General features: G+C 40.1%; 1 protein-coding gene across 1 annotated transcript; it reads right to left on the bottom strand.

Annotated features, from left to right (window-relative positions):
• Positions 1–7,620: 7,620 nt before the first annotated feature.
• Positions 7,621–10,856, bottom strand: LOC147948341 (uncharacterized). Its single transcript, XM_087466410.1, has 9 exons — positions 10,689–10,856; positions 10,108–10,509; positions 9,757–9,918; positions 9,567–9,668; positions 9,310–9,489; positions 8,813–9,058; positions 8,411–8,727; positions 8,221–8,320; positions 7,621–8,136 (listed from the first exon to the last, which is right to left on the bottom strand). The coding sequence occupies exons 1-9, from the start codon at positions 10,854–10,856 to the stop codon at positions 7,621–7,623; spliced, it is 2,193 nt and encodes a 730-aa protein (XP_087322536.1).
• Positions 10,857–11,347: the final 491 nt, after the last annotated feature.

Genomic DNA, 11,347 nt, shown 5'->3' with positions numbered 1-11,347 from the left:
ATTATGTGGTACATGATTCAAAAGAACTAGAAGAGAAAACCATGGAAACAAAAGGCCGCATTCAGTGCGCGTACACCCTATGACGAAGATATTAGTACGGCGTTTATAACAGAAGACCTTTAGATGGAACGTTTAGGGCAAAACATCTAAAGAGATAATATAACTAAAGGATCTCGGATATAGATTTCGCCAACCACCAAAGGCCGCAATTTGTGCACACCATGTCATAGTCTAGATAGTTGAGAGAGTACAAACCATGCTCCAATAAACACAATTTAGCACATTCCGGAGAAGGGATCAAAGGGGCAATAGGATAGACGAATGAATCCCTGTACGTGTTTTGTCGCGCCGTATGATATCTACCCAGCAACATGAACAACTCCCTGGACAAAATCCTTGTTTGAGCTGTATTTAGTTGGTAGTGGTATGCAAAAAATAGGTAAAGATAATGACCTGCCATGTCGAGGTTCCCATGTAACATAGAAAAAACCCACATGCTAGTGTGGCATCATCTTCTGCGGGAACGTTACGAGTTAGAAGTGCAATACCTCCCTCAATGTCGCTTTCCTCGGCAACAACCTGGAGACCTTTGTAATAGATTGCCTTTTTGTTCCCAGTGCCAAGGCATCTTTCGAAGATATGCTGGTGCATCCCTTCCTCTTTTATTCTACGATTTCGGTGATGTAATTTTTGAAACCAAGAAGGATGACAAGTAATGTTGGAGATGTTAGCATCTTTGAGAACTTGAGGCGTAAACGCCGTTTTCACTCCTCGAGGTCCTGCCTTGACTATTGGAGCAAGGAACTTCAAACCATCAACTGCGAGAAAACCGAAGATGATAACCAACATCTCATCTGGTAGATGAGGTATTTTTGTGACGCAGACGCCAACTTGCTGTGATTTATTAGTAGGAACTGCTACTTGTACAGAAGGGTGTTTGAAGAACTCAAAGTTCAGGTTGTACTCAGTGGGACTGGTACATATAATTTATAGAACGCTAACGAGATACTTATTTAGCCAGCCCATCTACCCGTTTATTGGACAAATGTGACGAGACATACGTCACTTACTACTATTTAATTAAAACTCGCTGAGATATAAATCACATCATGTTTATTTTAACACGACTTTTGGGGATAGGAGTTGTCACTTTGTCCAACCTACTGCTGTCATGTCTACCCTACCTAGAGCCTAGCGGAATTTAAGAGAAATAATTGTCTAAGTAGTGTATAATGCATTTGACATCCGTTATTATGGTGGCGCCACATATATACTAATACGAAATAGAAGAATCTGCGTAAGAACTTATTTATATTTAATTTGCATAAAGGGAGATAATGACCGAACTCTTTCTTAACATTGTACTTACACTCAATTTACAAACTCTAATACGTACAATGTGTTAAATTATAAACTATTGTACGTACACTAAACGTACATACTCTTGAACGTACACTGAAATTATAAAATTTGTTATCACACTAACATCTTTCAGGTTGTGTACGTCTTAGTATTATATTTAAGTGGTCTTGCAATGGGAAGAACGAGTTATATAGTTTTATATTCATAATTCATCTCCGATGCCTTGGTCACGTTTAGGCACCCAACCACTTACCATTCTTAAACAACATAATAAGTAGCGATAGATACCGCGTTCTTATAAAGGATACAACATTAGGTGTTACATGAACCAAGTTTAGTACACCAGGAGACATTCTAAACTAAAGGCCAGATTTATAGTACTTACATGGATTCTAGAAGATATAAGAACTGCGTTGATAACAAGATATTCGTTAGATAGTACGTTTAGGGCGAAACATCTTATGAGAAAATATAACTACAGGATCTCGGATATAGCTTTCGCTAACCACCAGAGGCCGCAATTTGTGCAGACAATGTCATAATCTTGATAGTTGAGAGAGTAGAAACCATGTTCCAATAAACACAATCGAGCACATTCCGGAGAAGGGATCAAGGGAGCAATAGGATTGACGAATGTGTCCCTGTATGTGTTTACTCGCGCCGTCTGATATCTACCCAGCAACCGGAACAACCCCTTGGCCAGAAACCTTGCTCGTTCCGATTTAAGTGGGTAGTGATGTGAATCAAACAGTTCAAGAAAATGAGTAGCCATCTTGTAGTTCCCAACTAACATAGAAAAAAACCCACAAGCTAGTGTCGATATAGGTTCCGCGGGAACGTTACGAGTTAGAAGTGCGATACCTTGCTTAATGTCTTCCACCTCGGCAACAACCCATAAACCTTCGAAAAAAATTGCCATTTTGTTGCCAGCATCTAGGCATTTTTCGAAGATACGCCTATGGATCCCTTCATTTTGGACTCTACCATTTGGGTTCCGTGGTGTTTGAACATCGGCGGATGCCAGCATAAGTTGAAGATGTTAGCATCCTTTAAAACTTCAGGGGAGAGCGCCGTTTCTACACCTCGATGACCTGCCTTCAAGATTGGAGCGAGGTACTCCAAACCATCAACTGCGAGAAAGCCAAGGATTTTAATCAATATTTCATCGGGTATATCAGGCATATTTCGAGTTGCATGCGGCATTTTCACTTGATTTTTCTAAAACAATATTTTGTATGTGTTGCAACTTGTGGAGGGTGTTCAACACCTACATACAAAAATAAAGGGAGAGTTGTAGGTGGGAGTTACAGGTTTTTTAATTATTATATATATAGAATGCTAACCAGAAACTTATTTAGTTCACACTGTGGTCGTTTAGTACAATTGTGACCAGATTTGTAGCTTATTAATGATTACAAACACATCATATTAAACTTACTCAGCAAGACACAACTATGGCATATAAGTCACATCCCTCTACTTAAAAATAAACAACTCTTATACGTCTTCGTTTGTACGACTTTTGCGGGTGTCAGTTGTCACATCGCAGTTACCAACTGGTGTCATGTCTGCCACTACGTTAAGTTGAGCGGGTATTGAATAATTGAGATTGACATAGTAGATTATAAAAGAGTTCAAATCCGTAATATGGTTATGACACGTGTATACTAATAGGAAATGGAGGATTTATCCACTTCATCTAGACGTATAGTATGTCAACTTTCTTAAAGAACTCTGTTTTCATTCCTCCACCAGATCTTCCCCAAGTAAAATTACCTAGGTGAAAGTATTTATCGAAGCTGGAGTAAATCGACTAACTTCTGAAAGTTTTACTGTTCTTGGCACGTTGCATCAACATAATGGCCGCGTATACGTCGTTTAAGATGTAAACCTAGCAACGGTTTATGATGTAAAAAGGCCTAAAATATTAACGGCCCATTAAGATCCTCAAAACGACACTCCATCTCTATGTTAGTGGATGTCGTAAAATATAATAATTTTAGTGGTTTGATGTCACCTCGCCATCTTGTCACGCAGTTATATCAAGTATCATTTATATCAAACCAAATAATTCCCCAACCATATGAACAAGTTCGTATTATTTAAGTTTGCCTTCCTATGTGCACATAATACGTTCGTTACAAAGATGACCAACCCAGATCTTCCTGACGATCTGTTGGCGCGAATAGCTAAACTTATGGCAGCCAAACACGAGTGGTACATGCAATCACTCCTACGTGCCGGAAATAGAGGCAAAACTATAGTTTACCGTCCCGACGTCTTGAAAGAGGCAAACATCTTCAACATGCGCAGTGACGTCGAGGATATCATTGATGGTGGACGACACAGGAAGTTTTTTGAAAGGTGCCTTGATGCGGAAAATCCAACGGCCATATATTATGAAGGCCTTCGTCTTGCAACAAAAGTTGGGGACATTGAAGGGGCTCTAAAGTTACTCCAGCGTCACGTACCAACATATGTCGACACTACTCTTGCGTCTGCCATGTTGTGCATCTGTAAAGGGTCCGGAGTCCAGGCGGGTCATTTGCTTCGGCTGTTTTCTATAAAACACTACCCACTTGACTCTCAAGAGGTTGGAGAGATGTGTGAAGAACTCATCACCGAGCTTATTCACTATGGAACATCACACAATACAACTTATGGTGTGTTTTTTGACTACCCCGATGATGGGGAAATAACAACTCCTTCGTGCGCAATAAAATGCGTGCTCTCAATGACGGAGGAAGACGTGGACACTATGGAGCCCCCTTACAAGCATCGTTGCAAGAAATGCACACTCTAGTGGTGCGCTCGCCAAATTAGTCAAATGCTTTGGTAGTTACCGTAGCTATGTTTATTTGTATTTCCTATCCTTTCCTTTATAATCTTCATATTAAACGAAGTATTTTGTCAGCGATGCACCTTTGCCGAGTAAGACAAGATAATAAAGCTAACCACGAACTTTGTCAGACATGAGAACTGGATAATTGATTTAATTTTGAAGCACAAATATATTTAACGTCTCATGACAACACATGCAAAGCAAAGGAGTGAAGCAATAAGCTAGATTTTTAGTGTTACTTAAGGTTGCTCTACGATTCCCCACAAGCTGAACATAGTAAAATGTTTAGTCTGATGCAAACTAATATTTCCAAATATCTTACTCTGTACGATTCATATTTAACTGTACCCTTACCAATCTAGTGAGGACAAATGGCTAAGACCTACATCAACAGTGACATGCCTTGTAGCTTGTATGGAATTGTACCCTTTTATACTTAAAATTGAAACCACTATATTTAATATATAATATAGGGAAATTCCATGGGTTTGTATCTATTAGTAGTCGTATTTAATGCAATGACATGTTGCCAATTTAATGCAATGGCCAGCTGATTTGACATCCATGTAAGTCAATTTAAATCGTTATGACTTGCAGGGTTGTAGATGTCAAATATCAGTTATGGAATTTTACTTATATACGTACACGAGTACCAAAGAACCAACAGAGCTTGTTGAATACTGTTAGCGTGGCTAAACAGACTTAAATCATTACATTTTATATAAATATACTCCTATACAATCATTATATTTTACTGTTGAATACCATCGAATTAATTACCTGTTATAGTAAAAAAAATTTACCACTATTCTCTCTATATATAGAGGTGTGTACGTAAGAAGATGTTTTCTTCCCTACACATAGCAAATACCATCCACAGCCCATATCGTCTCCAAAAAGAAAATCATGAACACCCCTTCAAACGAGATATTCCTGGCCATCAAGCTGCCAAACCCTACAAGCCTCCTTGTCAATTTCATCCCCGTATCTGTCAACCCAATCCCCGCCTTGGTCGAAGCACTAAACACTGTCGACATCCAAACTGTTCAACTTCGTCCGTTTGTGTCATGGCCACAGTTCATCACTATGGAGTATAAGTTCAGGTCCTACTTTGAGCTTCTCCTCCAGAGGGGCCACATCGTAGTGAACTATCTTGAGGACGTCAGGCTAGCTTCAAACTCCCCGACCGTTGCTGAAGGTATGGCGTTGCTACGTTTTTTTGCACCAACTGATCCGTATGCGAACTTTGCTTATGTGCTGTTCGCAACGTGTACCGGCCAAGTGATGGAGGCCGAGGCGTTTGGCAATATTTTCTGGTGCATGTTCCCTCACATGAACACCGCCGTTGAAGTCGCTGGCCTGGTTATGTTCCATGTTGCGAACCTCCATCTTCGTGGTCCCCTTTTTGAAGTGAGATCGTCGGCTTCTGTCCTCCACCACCGTAGGTGTACTTGCAGTAGCTACCTTACCGGGTGTAAGTCCTATTTTTTCTACTTGTATGCACAGGAGTTGTGCTCGTTCTTTTAAGATCCTCTAGTCATGTTTTTTGCGGCTTAACCTTAGTGACTCCCGTCCCCAACTAGGTTAATGTTGAAATATTATGTACCTGATGGTTGTTTTTTTCTTTTTGGAACCTCAAAGTGTTATCCGGTGTATGCTGGAGTTTATTTTATAATCAACGAATGTATTCTGTTTAGTGTTATCCGCCATCGTATATAGACGTATGGCATCAACCACCTTCCCACAACTATGTATTTATGTATGTACACCGAAACAGGGCATCGTACATAAATACATAGTTGTACACGGTGCCAAACTAGTTGTATTGTGTGGGATGTGTACGTACACATGGACTAGTCCCGTACATATCGTTTTGTTTTATTTAATTACCATACATGCTGCATAGTCGGAAAGATTGTGCGACGGTTCGTGCTGACGATGTCAAATTAATATAAATTATCTGTTATCGAACGAGAATCAAATTAATGACAACCATAATATGAGATAACCATGACCTTCTCCGTCGTTCGTATTACTTATACATACTTCATAATAACATACCCTACAAATTATCAATGTACGTACCACCGCTAATATAAGTTCACATGTACGTACCAGACGTATACAACCGTACATTACAACAAAAAACTAAAAACTTTAAAGACACAGAGTAGATTATAGAACTAAAGGATTTCACATATAGATTTCGCCAACCACCAAAGTCTGCAATTAGTACACAAGTTGTCGTAATCTCGAAAGTTTAGAGAGAAGAAACCGGATTGGATACAACATATGGCAGTACAGTCCGGGTTAGGGATCAGGTGAGTAGATGGATAGACACATTTATCTATGAATGTGTTTTGAAGTGCCACCTGGTATGTAAACAACCGTCGAATGAACTGGAGATCTAAGCTTTAGGTAGGAGTGGGCATAAATCTTAAAACGAGAAATGTTTCCATTTACGATCCTTTGATGACCTCCGCCAGAGAACCTCTTGTGAAGTCCCGGATCGAGCCGGTGATTAAGATGATACCGTACCTACTTCAGAGGGTTATCGATGTCAATTACCCTGTCGACCCATTTACCGCTGAAAGGGTCAGCCCTGTAGGACAAAATTTTAGGACGGGAGATTGTGGACCTTTTGCTATGAAGTTTTTAGAACTGTTGAGCATGGGAAAACCGATGGCTGATTGCTTGGAGATCACCGACAACAATATTGACAATATCCGAAAGAAGTTCGCAATGGACGTCTACGAAGCTGGTATCGGCCCGATATATTAACTAGCGAATAAACATTCTTCCTGGTTGTACTTATTACATTCATGCAGGTGGTCCATCTGATCCGTAACCGTTTGTTAGGATGATTCTAGTTCGATGACTTGGAATACAATTTAATTGCCTCGCTAATCATATCATACCTCTACCTACATGTTGCCAATGTACGTAGGATTGCCAGTAGGGACAATTTCGTGTGCTCAAAATGGAGAGAAACTAAGCACCATCCATGCACCTAAAAATAACGTCTACAACGTTAGAGAATCGATTGTATGTACACAGATGAATATACGTACATGTGTACACAGACCATAATAAGGCCGTTACTTAGTTGATGATACGTACACATCTGATAAAGGCCCAACATATACTAATACTGGCTAGAAAGACGTCATAATGATATATATCTAGACCCTGCAATTTAAAAAATACACTACACCTAAAGAGTGTTTAAACCGATGGGAGCTATGTGAGTGACCAGACGTCAGATAATATAAGAACGACATCCTCAAATCCCACATGTTACCAAAAAAATGACCAAACACGCATCTTCTATTAGCAACACGCGTAAATTACACAGGCATGGCCGCATCACATAGGCCTGTGTAATTTAGTCCAAGAGCTATACACTCTAAGCACTTCTACGTGTACACACCACAGTCACCTTGTTGATAGTTCTGTGGGAGTGTTTTCACCCGGTAGTAACTAAATGTCGCCGCCCCGATATTCTCATCTTTGTACCTCCGGTGATATGCTTGTATCAAGCGTGAGATCATTTTTGCGAACGGCTTACACTTCTTTTGTAGACTCTCGTCGGTTCTACCGCTGTTTATGCTATCGTAAACTCGTAGCCTTCGCTGGACTAAGTCAACTTCGATGGCTACCCAATGGTTGTTATCGAGGTTGTATGGGAAGAGCAGGGTGTCTACATCGTCAACCCACACCTTGTGTGTCATTCCGTATTTTGGCAGCCTCTCCACGTATGTCTCAACACAACCTTCTCCAAAAACCCATTTATTAGAGGCTTCCATTTGAGGGAATTCAAATGCCCACATACTAACAAACAACGGATCGAGGAAAGCAATACGATCTGTTTTATATGGGGATGGCGTTTGCGTCCCCCTAATACGGAACATATGCATACATGTAACCATGTGCTGCAACATTAGTGACATCTATCAGGCATTAGTATACCATAGTTAATTGCGTCAGATATTATGGAACAAAACAACGAAGCTTACCGCATCCCATAACCAGCCGAATGTTGTAGTTGGCCACAATTGTTTAGGGGTCAGGAGGCGAAAATAAAATTCGGCATTTCCAGTGCAAGGTACTTTAGCCCTGAATACCAAAATTAACAAATCAGTTATAAATCGTAGATGATATCCGAATATAAACACTAATTATATACAACTCTAAATGAACACATACAAATCATCAGTTAGGAAGGACATCAGCTTTGCAATTTTCTCAGGTCTTGCCTTAATAAAAGGATCGTACACTGCGGGAGATAGGACTACAGTGTGGCTTTCACGTCGGGGAATTAATGCAGCTCCCATTGATTCGTCATTAGGGCTTAACCCTATGTTAGTGCCCACAGGATCTACTAATAGAAGATCAAGCTCTCTTGAGGGAGGAAACACCTTTTGTAACAAATGTGCAAAATACCTGGCTTTCTCCTTATCTTTCAGTGTATGAGATGATGCAGGAGTACTGGTCCCCTCGGTTAAATCCACAACAGATTCGCACTTTCGATCCGACCATACAGGATTACCACCACTTACCGAATGGATAACATTTAATAGGAACGGGTTGAGCACCTGCTCCATCTACTTTGTCATTATACTTTGCTCTTTTATCACCTTCCTCTGTCTCCCAACTCTGAACTCTTTTGCCACGCTGTAAACTGTTTACCATCTGCTTTGGAATTCGCTCTACACTCGCGGCTGTGTTGTCCTCTGGTTCGATTTTAATACTCCCAGACCACATGACCTTATCCTTAATGGCTAACGGATTCCTAACACAACTAGCAACTTTATAACCATCCTGGTCCGAATGCTTTATCTGATATAGCCGTGACTTGAAAAAAAAGACATGTATTTGACGTTATATACAAGACATTTGATATATAATATGACGCTGTTAAAACTAGAGACAAAGTATACAAAATTTGTGTGTACGGAAAAAATCATATATTAAAATAATTACAGAATTATACAACTTCACAATACTGAAATTAATATTGTTTCCTCGAATAGATAAATACAAAGACTTCATACTGAAAATTGATATATAGTAACAATTTCATCAATACGGTACGCAGATCATACCTCCTCTATTTTTGGTTCGTCATTTCTTATTGTACGAGGTCCTTGCGTATGCGCTCCTCCATCCGTTGAGTTGATAACAACTTTCTTCAATAGTTGAACGTCACTCTCAAAGTTACCCATCCTACTCTTTATACCTTGAAGTTTGTACACAACTTCCGCTATTGCTCTAGAAAACGGTATCTGAATATTATCCATTTTCGCCCCTAGTGTTTCAACCATAGTAAATAACCTTCCACTACCATCTTCACCCTACACACCTGACTGCTTATCTCCAGACGCCTTCTCTGCTGAACATTTGTCCCCAACACTTTCTTTCTGCTCCTTCGCATTTTTGGGGACATTACTGATGCTGGTTGGGGCTGTTTCAACGAAATCATCGTCACTTACCCCTGCAACAGGTTACCTCCTCTCCCTCTTCTTCGTATGTTCCCCCTTCCTTTTTTTTACACAATCCCATTCTCTTTCGTCCACTTCGCCATTGATCACGTCTAACAGCAGATTATCCAGTTTTTTCTTCAAACCTTCCCCTACACCATACACAGAATACTGTCCTGGCCAATCTGGATATATGAACTCCAAAGGTTTAGGTACTAAATGCTTCACCTGAAACTGCATTTCAGATACCATAACTTTTAATATGCTATCTAAAAGGAAAAATGCAGACAAATAATGTATACGTAAATTGAAGGCATACCTCCCCATTATTAAGGAGTTTGCTCCCGGATATGAAGGCTTCAAATCCTTCATTGGCCTCCCTCCTCTCCACCTTAATAGAGGCAAAACTACACCTTCTCTTACATGCCCATAGCTAGCCCCCAACACCTTCACGCTCTCAAATGTCCATATCAGCAATACATGGACACATCCATGTAGGGTATAAGCATTGTTACGTAACCCAAGGACTTTGATGGAATCAACTAAACTCTTGAATCCAACCCTACCCCATTGAAAACTATCAAATGCTTTTTCATTCAACGCCCTTTTTGCGTATTCTAGAGGTATCCTACTGTTCCTTGATAAACCAAGCACTCCAACATGCACAAGATACAACCGAACAATCTGCGTCTTCATTTTATCAGACCACCCACGGCAGCTTCTCAAACCGTCAACTAGCTCCTGCCAGTTGGGTCCATTAAAAGCTTTCACCTTTAAAGCCGCCCATAAAGGTGTATGATCGACTTCACACTCTGTTTCATCAATCTTCTCACAATTCAAACCACTAATTTCTTCATATTAACATAGAGAGAACCTTAGCGGCTTTCCTCCAACCAAAAACCATATCTCCGATGGAATGTCTGTTGCCAATTGATTGGACAATAGATAATGAATGGTCTTCCCACAAGGTAGTTGGATTCCGCTAGATCCAATAACACTCCCACCTGTGAATTCTTTCTTATTTTGTCGTACACCTCATCACCAACGAAGCCTTTCAAACCAGCTAGATTAGACAAACTACAATCGTGGTGCATGCTTCTCATCGCCAGAGGAAAATTACCATCCGGATACAGCCTTCTTGGATATCTCTTCGCATCATTGCTTGACACCATAACTACGAGAGAATACAAAATCATTAGTTTGGTTATTAATTCAAATATCACAAAACATCTGTTGCTTAGATTAGAAACAAAACAACATGAAGTCTCACAAAAATCTTTCAGAAAAGAGAGTTCAAAAGAATACAGAAAACGAACATGAATATCGTCATAAGTAACCTTTCACAAAATACAACGCCTACTATGAAATACTCAAACTCTTTCTAAACAGTAAACAATCGAGACTAAACCACGATATAGAAATTTACTTCACAGCAGATCGCTATATTTCCCTCCTCCTCAACTTCAAACCACCTCGCCGTTAACTCGGCGTCCGCCCGTGGTCCACCAGCCAAACGTACTCCACACAGATTCTGTCCACGCCGCACGCTTTCCAAATAGTTTCAAAAAATAGCCGATCTCAACCCAAATTCCGTAAGACAAACAACACAAAGATTCAAGGGATCGATTCCTGCTTTTAGTGGAATTCTCTATTTATTTTCCCC

Source organism: Camelina sativa, chromosome 2 (assembly GCF_030686135.1).
Source record: "Camelina sativa cultivar CO46 ecotype springtype chromosome 2, ASM3068613v1".
Classification (NCBI taxonomy): domain Eukaryota; kingdom Viridiplantae; phylum Streptophyta; class Magnoliopsida; order Brassicales; family Brassicaceae; genus Camelina; species Camelina sativa.
The sequence above is the reverse complement of the archived record's forward strand: the minus strand, read 5'-3'. Positions and strand labels throughout refer to the sequence as shown.

Excerpts from the sequence above, each read along its gene's own strand:
- LOC147948341 (XM_087466410.1), bottom strand. The coding sequence starts at position 10,856 with ATGGTGTCAAGCAATGATGCGAAGAGATATCCAAGAAGGCTGTATCCG. Across the intron at positions 9,919-10,107 it reads TGGGGGCTAGCTATGGGCAT|TTTCAGGTGAAGCATTTAGT; the intron begins GTAAGAGAAGGT and ends TCTGAAATGCAG. Across the intron at positions 9,490-9,566 it reads GTCTGGAGATAAGCAGTCAG|ATACCGTTTTCTAGAGCAAT; the intron begins GTGTGTAGGGTG and ends GATAATATTCAG.